The sequence below is a fragment of the Dipodomys merriami genome, unplaced genomic scaffold (genome assembly GCF_024711535.1).
Source record: "Dipodomys merriami isolate MVZ:Mamm:240054 unplaced genomic scaffold, mDipMer1.0.p SCAF_20, whole genome shotgun sequence".
In the NCBI taxonomy this organism is placed as follows: Eukaryota; Metazoa; Chordata; class Mammalia; order Rodentia; family Heteromyidae; genus Dipodomys; species Dipodomys merriami.
The window spans coordinates 13,349,519-13,365,070 of NW_027203382.1; the positions used below are offsets into that span (position 1 = coordinate 13,349,519).

The 15,552-nt window shown below is 37.0% G+C and overlaps 1 protein-coding gene across 2 annotated transcripts; it reads left to right on the top strand.

Annotated features, from left to right (window-relative positions):
• Positions 1-292: 292 nt before the first annotated feature.
• Positions 293-14,949, top strand: Cetn3 (centrin 3). Of its 2 annotated transcripts, none has more exons than XM_070031113.1 (5): positions 293-438; positions 2,437-2,572; positions 4,435-4,549; positions 11,498-11,611; positions 14,590-14,949. In XM_070031113.1, exons 1-5 carry the CDS (start codon positions 422-424, stop codon positions 14,631-14,633), a joined length of 426 nt encoding a protein of 141 aa, XP_069887214.1. In that variant the 5' UTR covers positions 293-421; the 3' UTR covers positions 14,634-14,949. The 2 variants fall into 2 exon arrangements, with proteins under 2 accessions (XP_069887214.1, XP_069887212.1); XM_070031111.1 differs by having other exon boundaries at positions 296-438; positions 11,420-11,611; positions 14,590-14,945.
• The last annotated feature ends 603 nt before the right edge of the window (positions 14,950-15,552 follow it).

Below are 15,552 nucleotides of genomic sequence, written 5' to 3' on the forward strand. Positions count from 1 at the left end.
TTAGGAAGACTTCTCTGCACCCGCCGCTCGCCGCCAGGGGTGACAGCCTGCGGGATGACCAGCCTGCGGGACTATTTCTCCTCCTCCATCCCCGAGAGACCGCCTCAGAGCCCCGACTCAGAAGCGCACCCGCAAAAGATCCAGGGGTTGGCGGAGAACACATCTGGCCAATCTGATGGGCGGAGGAACAATAGACTTTCTTTGATTGACGTACCATGTGACCAATGGGAATAGAGGATCGCAAAACTTCCGTTCTAACGAGCAGCGCATTGGCGCTTTTCGACCAATCCGGCTCAGGAGTTCCTGGTGCTCAGGGCGGTCGCGCGAGCTGGGAGTCTGTTGAACGGCGAGTGGAAGGGGCGCGGCGCCGTCTAGGGGGTTAAAGTCGTTCTTGAGAGGAAGGTCTCTGTCCGGAGAGAAAATGAGTTTAGCTCTGAGGTCGGTACTGAGGCACCCCGGAGCGGAATGCTGTGGACACCGCGGAGTGGGGCCCCGGACGGGTGGGGGTGGGAGGCCGCTTGCGGCCCGCGCCAGCCGGAGGCTGCCGTGACGGACGCGGGACGGGGACCCCGGGCCACCCCGTCCGCAGCCCTCCGCCTGGGCCCCAGGCCCGAGGCCCTTCCCGCCGTGGCCCTCGGAGGCCGCGGGTTCCACGGCGAGCCGGGAGGGGGTGCGCTATCGCGAGGTCTCGGTGTTCCCTGAGCACCGGGCCTGGCTCCCGGGGTTCCCGCCCGCGGAGCCGGGGCGGCCGCCGCTTCCCCTCGCCGGGAGAGGCCGTGCCCCGCCGCCGCAGGCCCCCGCTACGGTGCTGTTCCGACCTCCGGTCCCCTCCCTCCGCGGAGACGTGACATTTGACCCGGCAGTAGCCAGGCCACCCTCGGAGGGGAAGGCGTTGTGCGGGGGGCCTCGGCCGGGCCCCGCTGCGTGCCGCACTCGGCCCCGCGCAAGAGGCCGGGGAAGGCCGCGCGAGCGCCGGAGCTCGGGGCGGACCAGGGCCGCCGTCACCCCGCCGCCCCACGCCAGCCTGCCAGTCAGGCCCTGTCTAGACAGGCCCGTCCGGGCTCCTCCAGGGGGGAGGGGCGGGGGTGTGTCCGAGAGCCAACCACCTTGAAACGCCCCCGATCACACCCTCCGACACCGGCCTTGGTCTTCAGAATGACACTCGCCAGTTCCCTAAGCATCTTACCCCCTTCGAAACCGGTGTTGGCACACGCGTGTGGCGCCCTCTCTAAAAGAAGAAAGTGGGAGCGCTTCAAGATCGCCAGCTTTGCAGGAAGATGTTTCTGGCTTGAAGATTAAAGCCCCACCCCCATCCCCTTCCCCACCTCCCCCCCTTCCCCCCCACCCCTTTCCCACCCCCATCCCCTTCCCCACCTCCACCTCCACCCCCTTCCCCCACCCCCCCTGCCCTTTTATTTCTGTTAAGCTTTTCCGGAGACGTTTTGTTTTTAGACAAAAAAGTTGAGCCTCTCCTTTACATGCTAAGTGAAGAGTGCAAGACTTTTCACGTCTCCTGGAACTAAGCCAGAGTACTCCGTCCTATTTTTGGAGTCTAGCATTTGTAATATAGCTAGAGGCATTAATATTTTAGGTTGGTTTGGTATAGTCCGAGAAGTTACAGGGACGGTACTAAATTGGTTAGAAGCCTGTAATGTTAAATAAAACCTGGATTTACAGAGCCAGAATACTTTGTGTTAATTGATATACTTTATGATTCTTTTTTTTTTTCTGTAGTGATTTTGAGAACCCAATTTTACAGATAATCAAGAAAAACAAGTATAGAATGATCAACGATGAATTTTGTTTTCATTTTTGCTGTTTTTATGCTTTTGTAGAACGATGTTAATAATAAGTATGGATACTTGCTTTGGTTGGGATTTCAGACCTGTATGTAAGACTTCTCGCTATTCTTATTTCTTCCCAGTAATATTTGTGGGAAAAATACCAAGGAAAGGAGAGGGAAACTTGGTATATTCATTCTCTCTTTGTCTCTCTTACTGGGACTGGGACTTGAACTCAGGGTCAGAGGTCAGAGCACTCTCCCTTTCACTCAAGACTGGTACTCTGCCATTTGAATCAGTTTCACTTTTGGCTTTTTGCTGGTTAATTGGAGATAAGAGTCCCACAGACTTTTTCTACATGGGATGGCTTCTACATGGAGTGGCTTCAGACCCTGGCCCTCAGATCTCAGCTTCCTGATTGGCTATGAGTAGCTAGGATTACCACTAGTGTCTGGCTTCTTTTCCTTTAGTTATAATGTGTAGTAGCACTGTTCAGTCTTGGGAAATGCAGGTAAATAGTAGTTTAGATTAGGAAATAAGCAGGGTATTGACTCACCAGAATCCTTTTAAAAATTTTTTTGAAACTTATTCTTTGACCAATTTGCATAAAACATTGTATTTAAGGGGGCCTAAAGACTGTTTTTCTGTTTCATAGAAGTGAGCTGGTAGTAGATAAAACAAAAAGGAAAAAAAGAAGAGAACTCTCTGAAGAACAGAAACAAGAAATTAAAGATGCTTTTGAGCTATTTGATACAGACAAAGATGAAGCAATAGATTATCACGAATTAAAGGTAATAGTGTACTTTGAGGTTTAATTCCCCATTAAGTTATTTACAGTTTTGGCATTTGCTTTAAAATATATTTGGAAATAATTATTTTAAATGAACTGGTATTAAAATTATGAAGCAATTTTAAACAATTACAGTTAGGTGCTGTAAGAAAAGTAAATAGAACTAACAGATTTTTTGTAATTTTTTGTCATTTGGTAAAATAAATGATATTGATACTGTGTATTTTTCACTCATATAATTGAAGGACTGCGTTTAGTTAGTACCATATTCTTCTGACTTCTGGTTTCTTTGTGTGTGTGTGTGTGTATGTGTATGCGCATGCGTGTGTGCACGTGGGTTCCTGCACGCACATGTGCAAGGATAGCTTAATTTTATGATTGAGGGAATGTTCAGTGTCTTGTAAGCTTTAAATTTTCAGTCCACTTTCAGTCTCAACTTACTTTCTCTGATACAAACAGTATATAACTTGTCTGATACCTAATATTACATACCTAACGGAGGAAAATGTCACCGTTAAGGCTTGGAGTTATTTATAAAGATGCAAGGGAAGTTGATAGTAGTTTTATATTTAGCGTAGTCGCAAAGATAACTTTTTGAGATTTTAACTATCCTTAATGGAAAATCTGAATGTTTATTTCGTAGTTAACTTTGGCAACTCTGTAAGGGATTTTGGTACACAAGAATTCCAAATAGGGTTAGGAACTAGGCAGTGAAAGGATAGAATGTGTAGAATGTCTAGTAATAAACTGCTCAATCTTTATGGTCTCTCAAGATTGTTTTTCCTGTTGTTTTTTCTTTTAGCTATCCTGATTTGACCTTTAAAATGTTTCTTCGATTTGTTGTGATTACTAGCTTGGTTTGGAACTTTTTCATTGCTGAAACTTTCTAACTTGTTTTTTTATTTGTAGTTCACCTTGTACATCACCATTGGATTTAGATCTTTCTTAAACTATTCTAATAGTTTGCTGCATTTAGACCTTTACTGACTCACTATATACCACACACTACATGAACTTTAGATTCCTTTGCTTTCTATTAAATGCCCGCTGAGGTTTTATTCCCATCTAGTTTTGTCACTTGCTAGTTGCCGCCTTTCACCTGAGCTCTTCCCATTCATAGAAGGTAAACAGCTCTGTTCATTGTTTCTCAGATCTATTTTTCCAACATCAATTTCAGTGTCTGTTTTAATACCAGTCATCCTTTCTGAATGCCTTCTACTTCTCTTCATTTATTCATTAAGGAACAACTCTGAAATAAGACTTCATTAATTAGTAATATAACTCTTTTCCTATTTGTTTAAACTTAGGTCCTGGACTGTTTACTTGGTAGTTAATTGCACAGGGTCTTTATTACTTATTTATTTATTTACTTACTGATAAGAGTCTTACTTCATAGCCAAGGATGGTCTTAAACTTGGAATTCTCCTGCCTTAACCACCTGAATGCTTTGATTACAGGTGTGTGCTACCAGGCTGAGCCAATAATTCGTGTTTTAATGTATAATTTTTGTTTAATGTATACATTCTTGTTCTTGTATAGCCTTAATATTTATGTAATATATAGTTTACATTTTAATTTTAATTCTTTGAGAGTAAATAGATTTTTAAAATTGTCCAAGTCAATGCATAGTAGGGTATATTCTCTAAACACTGTTCACTAGTCAGAAAAAATAAAATCTTAATGAAAATGTCTTATTTCTGTAATGAAGACTAACTGTACTCTTTGTTATTTTAGATATATAAAGCCTACAAAAGAATTGTATTTCCTCAAGGCATTTTTATCTCTTTAAGAGATAAAAAGATTAGTAATCATTTCTTTTGTAAGAAGTGCTTCATAATTTGCTTTTCTCTTTTACTCCAAAAGGTGGCAATGAGAGCTTTGGGGTTTGATGTAAAAAAAGCGGATGTGCTGAAAATTCTTAAGGATTACGACAGAGAAGCCACAGGGAAAATCACCTTTGAAGATTTTAATGAAGTTGGTGTGTATTTTAATGATTTTGTAATCAGGAGTTGTTGGGAAATTGTCCAGTTAATATATATTTTTTAAATTAAAATAGAGAATTTTGTTACTGAATGTTTTGGTGTACAATACAGTTCACATTTTTTTTGAACAGAGGGTACTTTTTTTCTTCTTTCAAAGGAAAAATGTTTGTAGTTGTGAGAGTTGTAGTTTTGTCTAAGAATAACAATAAGTTTCTTCCAAGCGGAAATTATAATGCAGCTTTTTATGGAAAGATTTTTTTCCAATTAATAAGTGTTTATATATTATGTTTTAAAAGGTTAATCAACAAATAATTTTCTCTGAGTAAAATAAAAAATATAGTGTTCTGCTACTTAGGAAATATTTTCTAAGACCTTTCTACAAATAATTTTTTTTGGGGGGGGTATAGTGGGAGAAGAGGAAATTGATTGCATTTGGTATTTTGGGCCATAGATGAGAAACTTTCCTTCATAATGATAGAGTTGATGAGAGGGCTGTATGTGCTGGATAACTTTGAACTATTTAAAAGAGTAGTAAAGGAAGTATTTGGCAGATTGAAGAAACAGAAAATGCTTTAGAACTACCAAGGGAAAATAATGTGTCATGAGTTTAATATACTTAAATTGTTTATAATTGATTTTAGTGAATTATTGATTAGTCATAGATAAATCTTTTTTTTGATAGTCTAGATTAGGCTTTTTAGTATAGAAGATTCTGGAAAGCTAGGACTTGGCTACTATAACCTGAATATATTGACTAAAATATCATATGTGAAATGTGTAAACATTCAGATTTATTTCTATTAAGTTATTTTTCCCAAAAAATGATAATCACTTAAGCACATCATATAGTTATTTTCAAAAAATTGAAAGCATATGCAATTATATATGCACGTATAAACATTTTAAATATTCATTAAGAAGCAATATGAGAAACAAAAAGAAATGGTAATTAGTAGAGAGAGAAAATAGATTCACATTGTTAGACTTTTTTTTTTTTTCCAATTTGAAAGCTCATAACAAAGAGGGGAGACAGAAGTAAATGGCAAATTTAAGTGAAAGAAACCACAGCACAGATTCTCCAACTTGTAAACTAATATGTGACTATTTGGAGCAGCACCTGTCCCTTTTAGAAGTGTATTGTTTTATTCCTTAGGATTTGCAGATTTATTTTCCTGAAAAGTAAAGGACCACCTTTCTTCTCTCAGTACAGATAGATGTTTTTGTAAGGTTTATGCTTATAATATTCCAAGTGTGAATTTAGATCATTTGTAGGAACAAAGTATTAGGCTATAGTGAAATAATAATACTAGGAAAGAGCTATATAATTCAGGCACATTAGCTACTGTGTGGTCGTATACACTGGCCTACTTGAGAATTCAGATCTGGGTTTTACCACTTAACTAGCTATACAATTTAATCATTTTACTTACCTATGTCTTAAGTTCAACTATCAAATTGGGATAATTGTAAATATGTCTCAAAGGGTTTTTGTAAGGATTAAATAATTTAATAATACATGAAGTACTTATAAAAGGACCTTGCATATAGTAAGTGCTACTAAGTGTGATCTGTTACAACTTTTAAAAATAGTATTTGTGTCAGAGGCTGCATACTGGACAAAAAAAAACAACTAAGATTTTTTTTTTTTAGTAGCAGTTTTTTTTATTATCATCATTGTTTTTGTAAATAATTTTTTTTTGCCAATGACTTCGTTTTTGTTTTGTTTTTTTGTCAGTCATGGGGCTTGAACTCTGGGCTTGGATGCCATCCCTCAGCTCTTCAGCTCAAGGAGACCGCTCTATCACTTGAGCCACAGTGCCACTTCTGGTTTTCTAGTGGTTTATTGGAGATAATAGTCTCATGGGCTTACCTGCCCGGGCTGGCTTTGAACTCTGAGCCTCAGATCTCAGCCTCCTGAGAGTAGCTAGGATTACAGACGTGAGCCACCGGTGCTGGGCTCCATGAGACTTTTTTTTTTTTTTTGCCAATCCTGGGGCTTGAACTTAGGGCCTGAGCACTGTCCCTGAGCTTCTTTTGCTCAAGGCTAGCACTCTACTGCATGAGCCACGGTGCCTCTTCGGGCTTTTTCTGTTTTTTTGTGGTACTGAGGAAACGAACCCAGGGCTTTATGCATGCTAGAAAAGCACTCAACCACTAAACCACATTCCCAGCCCCTGAATTCAGTTTCAAAAGAGGTTTTATTAGCAGTGAGGAACAGAGGCCCACGCTACCTTTTCCTGAAATCCTATCTTTTCTAAGATAACAGAGCAGAAATACTTATTCCTTCTAGAATACATAGCTATGGCAAACACCAACTTTGGCTCTTTAACGATGAACCTCTGACATGTCTAACATATACTTTAGCTACATAAAGCTACCTATTGAGAATACCAGCTACTAAGTAAAAATTCCTTACACTTGAGAATCAATCAAAAATGATGTATTAAACCTTCATATTTTGATTAATAATGAGATATAAATTTAATGTTTTATACTTTGTGATGAGTGCCTCAAAACCAGAACACATGAATCTTGGCTTTATGTATTGTCTACTACTGCTTAAGTATACTGTCTCACAGATACCTATGAATGAAGTTAACATTTAATGTTCTCCCCCCCCCCCCCAGCTTTAGGAAGAAGCATTAAATATTTAATGCAAGTTTAGATTCAAGGAGGCCTGAGCTGATGAGTATCATTGGTATTTCAAGAATTGCTTTCTTGAGGGAGGAGAGCATGGTATTAGGGTTTGTACTTAGGGTCTCACACTTGCTAGGCTGGCACTTTACTACTTGAGCCATACCTCCAGCTCTGCTTTTTGCTGGTTCTTTTAGAAATGGAGTCTAAGGTACTTTTTTGCCTGAGTTGGCCTTGAACTGTGATCCTTCAGATGTCAGTCCCCTAAATATTTAGGATTACAGGCATGAGTCAACCCATGTCTGCTAGGATTTTTTTCAGAAGTAAGAACAGTGTAAATCAGATACTTGTGTTTCTTCTATTTCTGTCACATACTATGTTGTTCTTTTAATTGCCTATTTACAATATGATATTTTTATTTTGCATATTTAGTACTGAATTTTTGGCATTAGGTTACTGGTGTGAGGAAGGGGAATTAATTAAAAGTTACCAAGCAATTTTTTTTTTTTAAGTATAGGTGATAACAAGCCATGGTTCATGTGGTAAAGTGTGGTTTTTGTCTAGGGCAGCTACAACTCTTGGGCCACTACTGCACTCTAATGCTACCATACCCATTCTTCATGCTACCATAGTAGAGTGCATGGTTTAAACAGAGACCTTAGGACCCCCTGCCAAGCCTCTAAAATATTTACTATCTGGCCATTTATTGGAAAGATTTATTATCAGCTCTTCATCCAGACAAATTTAAGCAGACTTCACTGTGGGGATTTTAAATTTAGGCCCTTTGGAATGTGAGTACAATTTCCAAGAAGGCTGCAGGAGGAGTAGAAAAATACTACAAGAAGCAAAGAAGATAGCAAAACTAGGAGTGGTATTAAAAGTCTAGCACATTTTGAAACTTCAGATGGTCCCCTTGGTTAGAGGGAAAGAAGAAGTGAGTCCTATTGGCCAAGTGTCGAATAATGGAGAGAATTTAGACTTTAGTTAGCAAAGATTATCTAACAATTTTTAAGTTACGGGATATGATGTATTTTAGAAAAATAACACGTGAAGATTGAGGATGAGTTAGTGGGATGTAAGATTACAAACCACATTCTAGACTTCAGTCCTGAAATGGTATAGTTTTTTAACCTCTACCAATGAGAGTGACATAATCTTTTTACTGATGAAGTTTATGGGAAGGAAACGATTTTGGCTTTTCAAATTGAGTGAAGTATCTATTACTGATGCTCTAGTCCTTGAAGGTTACAGGTCAGGGAGGAGCAAAGACCTGCCATGGTGGTCATGGAAGGAGTTTGGAGCCCAGTGTGCTGGGTTTAAAGCAAGTGTTTGTGTTTAGATAGAAATTTCTAATGCCAGTGAGAAGTAGACTTGCTATTCTAGCACTAAATCATTTTTTATTTACTCTTAATGTGATGTGTTTGAATGTTGTATTCTTAAGTGAGTTTTTATATGCATAAGACCTAATTATTTTGATGAAGTATACTTCTGATAGTTGTAGTTGAATCATGTGTCTTTATAATGGGTTTGATTTAGTGTGCTTTACTTTAATAAAACTTCAGTATTGGGGCTGGGAAGGTGGCTTAGTTCTTGCCTTGCATGCATGAGGCCCTGGATTCGATTCCTCAGCACCAAATAAGCAGAAAAAGCCGGAAATGGCACTATGGCTCAAGTGGTAGAGCGCTAGCCTTGAGCTGAAGAGCTCAGGAATAGCACTCAGGCCCAGAGTTCAGGCCCCATGACCGACAAACAACAACAACAACAAAACTTCAGTATTATAAAAAAAAAATAACAAATACCCCATGAGATAATAACAGTTACATAGAAGTCTGAAGGTTTTTTTTTTTGTCGGTCGTGGGGCTTGAACTCTGGGCTTGTGCTCTGTCCCTCAGCTCTTCAGCTCAAGGCTAGCGCTCTACCACTTGCTACAGCGCCACTTACAGTTTTCTGGTGGTTTATTGGGGATAATAGTTTCACAGACTTTTCTGCCCGGGCTGGCTTGGAACCCAGATCCTCAGATCTCAGCCTCCTGAGTAGCTAAGATTATAGGCGTGAACCACTGGAGCCCGGCCGAGAAGTCTGAAGTTTTGTGAAATAGAGGAAACCTATATGAAATATATATCAGTAGATTTCATGGAAAGATACTTCTTGTGATTAAACTTTACTTATAAAACAGAAGTAGAAGACGACGACATGGAGAAGAGGCACTGAATAATTATATATGCTAGATAATACTTCAGGTATCTGCAACTACAGACATTTGTAATTTAAGAAATAGCTTTATTCTAAAGGAAAGCATTGATAAAAGGATATATAGATTACAAATAAGTCTGAGCTAGCACAAAGTACCAGAGGGATAAGAATTTATACATCTTGGAGCCCCATCTGTTCTCCATATCACCCTGTTGCTTCCTTAAGTACATTAATACATTCAGCAAGCTGCTTTTTTGGTTCACCTGTCATGCAAATTATTTAATTGGTAAGGAAAATTTCTTAACACTTTTTTCCTTGTCCTGCTTTTTTGTTGGGACTAAATTCAAAATAAGTTTGAGTATGAGCCATAGAGTTAAGTGTGGTATTTTATTTTGGTGTAATGGCTGTATATATGCCAAATCTTTTTTGACTGAATATTTATGAGCTTTGATTTGCATACTGATAGTAATATACTTCAATTAGTTACTTGGAAGCCTTTTTTTGGATAAAATTAGTGATTAAAAGTTACGTATTGAATATGTAGGTGATACATTAGCTTTACCAGGTGCTTGCTCAACCAAATGCAGATCAAACAGCAGCAAACAACAATAACTTGTTGGGGATTTTGATTTATTGATTTATTTTTTAAGTTTACATTCACTAAGCATACCAGCACTGTTGCAGTTTTGTGATGATTCTGTGACCTCAAGAGGACTATTTTATTTCTTTTTTTTGGGGGGGGGGAGAGCGTCCAGTCTTGGGGCCTGAACTCTGGGCCTGGGCGTTGTCCACAGCGCCACTTCTGGCTTTTTTCTTTTTGCTCATGTGGTGCTGAATAATCGAACCCAGGGCCTCAGGCATGCAAGGCAAGCGCTCTACCACTTAGCCACCTTCCCAGCCCGCAAGAGGACTACTTTTAATGTTACACTGGTAATCTTAAAATACCTTTTCTTTTCTTGTAGAGTAGCATGTACAATTACTTTAGACATACCCACATTTTCAGAATTTTACCTAGTATTTTAAAAAATTTACATATTTTTACTTCAGTTTTTTTGTTATTGTGCTTACCAATTAAAAGCTAGTATGGAAAATATTTAGGCTAGCTACATTACTATGATTTTATATGTAATTTTGTTTAGTATATTAAATACATATTTCTTTTGTTGAGGCCTAAAATTACTCACATTATCCTTCTGAGCAAAGTGTCTATGACTTTAGAGAGTATTTTTCCAGGATTTTATTTTCCTTTTTTACTGTGATCAGTTTGAATCCTTTAAATCTACTTTCCACATTTTAGACAAAAAGAGGTTCTTCTAATCATGTTAGAGGAATTTTCATCTATTGATTCAGAGTATGCCTTATCAATGATAGAAGTGTTTTTTGTTAATCTCTCAAATTCTGTTTGTTTTTAAGGATTCAGTTAGGGGAAGAGTGAGTATATTAAGTTTAGCTAACAGCTTTTATTGAGTTAGCTTGTTTGGGGAGTATGACTTTTTAGTCTCATTTAGGTGTGGTGTCACTGGAGCCTAGTACAATTCTTAATAAAAGTTGAGGGACTGGGAAGGTGGCTCAGTGGTAGAGTGCTTGCTTTGCATGCATGAGGCTCTGGGTTCGATTCCTCAGTACCACATAAGCAGAAAAAGTCAGAAATGGTGCTATGGCTCAACTAGGTCGTTATCTTGAGCCAAAGTGCTGAGGGACAGCGCCCAGGCCCAGAGTTCAGGCCCCATGACTGGCAAAAAAAAAAAAAACAAAAAAGTTGATCTGAAGTAAATATGGCTCACATGAGTTCTTTTCTCTGAGTGATACAGTTTCGCTTACTGTTACAAGTTATTTGCTCTAAATATCTGAAATTTAAAATATGGATTTTCTTTTTATAATTTCAGATTTATTTCTTTGGGTTTTAGATAGTAATATTTTGTTACTAGAATAAATGTTTGACAGATTTATAGCTTTTCTCATTTAATATTTAGTTAACTCTACAAATGAATGCCTTTGTGATTATGTAGGTTTGGTTAAATTTTTATTTTTAACTCCAGTGACAGACTGGATATTGGAAAGAGATCCACATGAAGAAATACTTAAGGCATTTAAACTATTTGATGATGATGATTCAGGTAAAATAAGCTTGAGGAATTTGCGACGTGTTGCTAGAGAACTGGGTGAAAATATGAGTGATGAAGAACTTCGGGCTATGATAGAAGAATTTGATAAAGATGGTGATGGAGAAAGTAAGTTTTACATAACCTATTCTTTGAATATTTCTGGTGTGACACATATACTCGATTCCTACCTTGTGATAGTCAAGACACTTTGTTAACTATCCTTCCCTCTTTTCTTTTTAGACAGAGCTTATGTTGCCCAAGGTGGTCTTGAACTCTGGCTCAAGAGATCACCTTACATCAGCCTCCTGAGTAGTTGGGACTATGGGTGTGCCATAGCTAGAAACTAACACTTTTTATTCATTATATCATTCAGTCTGTAGTGGGACTTTTGTTGAAATGCTTTACAAATTCAATGTTGAATGAATCAGAATTTTAAAATTATTATCGGTTATAATACGAAGTACTATACTTTGAAAAGGTACTTCTTTCTGAAAATGAAGTATTAGCAAAACTTCAGTAAAATTTCAGACTTTGTCACTCAACCAATATACACTTATAAACTATTACTAAGTTACAATAATGTTACGCTTCAGATCTTTTTACTATTTTTCCTATATGGATGGTTGCCATCTGGTTCAGACCCTGCTTTCTTAGAAATGTTCTTTTTTGTTGTTGGTCATGGAGCCTGAACTTGGGGCCTGAACTCAGGGTTGTGTGCTGTGTCTGAGCTCTTTCGCTTAAGGCTAGCCCTCTACCACTTTGAGCCACAGCTCCACTTTTTTTTCTTTTTTTTTTTATTGTGAAAATATTGTATAGAAGGGTCACAATTACATGGGCAAGATAATGAGTACATTTCTTATCAAGCATTGTTGCCTCCTCCTTTGTTTCCTCTTCCCATCCCTTCCCAACTTCCCCTAGCCCCCCAAAGTTGTAAAGTTCGTTTTTCAACGTAATGACTTGTACATCACATTGTTGCAATGGGTCCACCTGTATCCCTATTTAAACGATTTGTTTTTTCCCTTCCCCTCCACAAATTATACCAACATCAAATACAGTGAAAGCAGGGGTTATACTGTGAGGGAGGGACAGGGAGGGACATACAAAGCAACAAAGAAATCATCTTATAAATATCTTAGAAACAATAGCAAGAAAGAAAAACCATTTGAGTCCTTATCTTGGGGTTTATTTCACCTAACATCAACTTATGTGACCTTTTCTGCTTGTCTCAGACATATACTAGTTATTGCAGCAGCTCCACTTTCTCTTTCCATTAATTCGAGATAAAAGTCTCCCAGACTTTCCTGATGCTCTGGCTTTGAATGGTGTCCTCAGATCTCGGCCTCCCGAGTAGCTAGGATATGGGTAGGATACCAGTACCTGTCTTAGATATATTCTTATAGCTTTATTTATGCTTTCCTTGATTGTCCAGCAGGTGGCAGTATTCTGTATGCCGACGTGTTACATAATGGTGCTGGTTTTTTTTATAGCCTCTAGTTAACCTGAGTCTATAAACCTCAAATTCTGTAATATCTTACTCTTCTTTAGTTTGTTGATTGATTTCTTTCCCTAAAATGGAGGTTTGATTATGCTATTTCTGTGTTCATATTAAATGAATCTTTACTGTTTATAAATGTAAAGTCTTCTAATATCTGTCCCACTTCAAGTAACTAGTTTTATTTCCCACTGTCTTCTGCTTTATGGTTTCAGCCCTCATCCTCCATATGTGCACAGTTTGACAGAGTACTCTGATCCTGAAAACACTTTTTTAATGCCATATTTGCTTATGCTGTTCCTCAATTTTAAGAGTGCTCTAATTGCCAATATCTGTCTACTAAAATGTTAGTCATTTTTCCAAGCACATTTTAAAGACCATCTTTTTCTCAAACCTTCCTCTTAATGGTATCTGTGTTTTTTATGAAGCTTTTATTGAATGATCATAGCATTTAGAAAACAGACTACTTTGTACTTGCATATACTTAATATAAATTTTTTGTGTTGCAAATCAAGTTTTGTTTAGTGATACAAACTGCATTCTTTGTATTTTAACAGCTAATGATCATATTTTCTCACTGTTGTGGACTTTTGTAGTTCATCTGTCTCTGAATGTTTCATGCTGCTCAGTTTTTGAAAGCAGTAAAACTGTAAATTACACATATAAAGTAATAAACATAGATGTGGAGTTAAAGGTAAATAAAGTATACTTCAAAGTAAACAAAACTGTAGTAGTGATATAGAAAGAATAACACTCGATTCCTCAGAATACATAAAATGAAACATAACAAATATTTGAAAATCATATTTGTGTGTGTATTGTTTTATAAAAATTATATTAGAGAAAATTATCCACTATTGTAGCATACTATCTGAAACACACTTTACAAATTACAATTTCTTACTGGATTTAATTATTTTAGTAAAGTAATAATCAGTGATTATATACTGAATTTACATCTGGTTTTTATGGTTTCAACAATACTTAAGATAAAATTTGTATTTTCAAGTTGCCATTTTTTAAGATAAAATTTGTATTTTCAAGTTGCCATTTTTATTAATATGTTTAGTTGCAGTCATCTGGTTTCGATTGTTTTTTCTTTGAAATTATTTTAAATATACAAAAGTTTAAAAACAACTATTTGAACTTTAAAGTTTTTATTCTTCAGAATACCCATAATTTACATGCCTTGTATTTTCAGCCTTACTTAGAGAGGAAGCATTTGCCAAACTAGTTAAGGAGGGGTAATATGGAGGTATTGAACCGTAAGAAATGTAAAATGTCATGTTTATTAAAACTGTCTTAATAACTTTGTACAAATGTTATGACTGATTGCTTTATAGTAACGTAGTATCATCTCTTTTCTCAGTTATATTGTAGAACGTGAATTTTATAACTTCATTACATTTTATGTTTTTTGTTATTCATGAAATTCTGTTTAATAAACCTGTTTAACTGTTTAACTTCTGAGCAAAGTAGGCCTTATTACGAAGTTTACATAATATAAAATTTAAAAGTACTGTAAATGGTAACTTTAGTCTTAAAAATAGGGTATTTTCTGACTAAAATGAGGCATCTATATTTCTGACTAACATTTTCTTTCTTACTGCAGTTAATCAAGAGGAGTTCATTGCTATTATGACTGGTGACATTTAAGGATTACAAGGATAAACACTAAGAATGTTGCAATCACCATCTTATATTCTAATTTTGGGCATGGAGCCACCATGAAAAAAACCCAAAATATCTTCATTCTTTTTTCCAGAAGGACCAAAACTAAACATTTCTGTGTTTGTATTTTACTACTGTTGAGTTTCTTTATATGAACGGTGTTAGTGTTAATATTCAAATAGGTTTAACTTTGAATTTATAATAGTTTTTATATAAAGTGTTAGAAACAAAATCATGTGGTGTACATTCTTTGCAGATCTTTAAACATTTGTCATCACTTTTATTTTGGTGTACACATTTTTCAGATTTTGTTAATAAAATATTTTATTAGTACTCTAAAGCTGGTAAGTTTTCAATTTTATTTTGATTTCTATTATGTTTAAACGTTGATAAATTATTTTAAAATGTTTTTTCCTTATACTTTTATTAGTTTCTGAAACAAAAACACAATAGAATACCATATTTTTCCATTTCCTAAGATTTCATCAAGTTTGACATTCTGCATAAAATAATGATTCATATATACCCAATTCCTTTTTTAGTCATTTTTTATTTTGGAAGGATCAGATATTGTGCATATAAACCCATTAATTTAACTGTATTACATTTTAGAACTCTTGGTATTCTAACAACTAAATATGAGTATTTTCTTCATAAATGAATGCAGGGTTAATTGCCACATGTCGATGAAATATTTAAACTGAAATTTTGATCTGTTAAGACAGTAATAAAGTCAGAAAATGGTAAGCCACAAGAATCATTTAGGGCTTTGTTTTACCTACGTAAGGGAACATGTGATTTATCAGGAGAAAGTGGAGATACTTCCCAGGTTATAGGTAGGATTTCCTAAAGCCTTGAAGAAGTCTGTGTTTGGTGAACCAGTGATTGTGGGTAATGCATGAGA

Excerpts from the sequence above, each read along its gene's own strand:
- Cetn3 (XM_070031111.1), top strand. Across the intron at positions 2,573-4,434 it reads TAGATTATCACGAATTAAAG|GTGGCAATGAGAGCTTTGGG; the intron begins GTAATAGTGTAC and ends TTACTCCAAAAG. Across the intron at positions 4,550-11,419 it reads TGAAGATTTTAATGAAGTTG|TGACAGACTGGATATTGGAA; the intron begins GTGTGTATTTTA and ends TTTTAACTCCAG.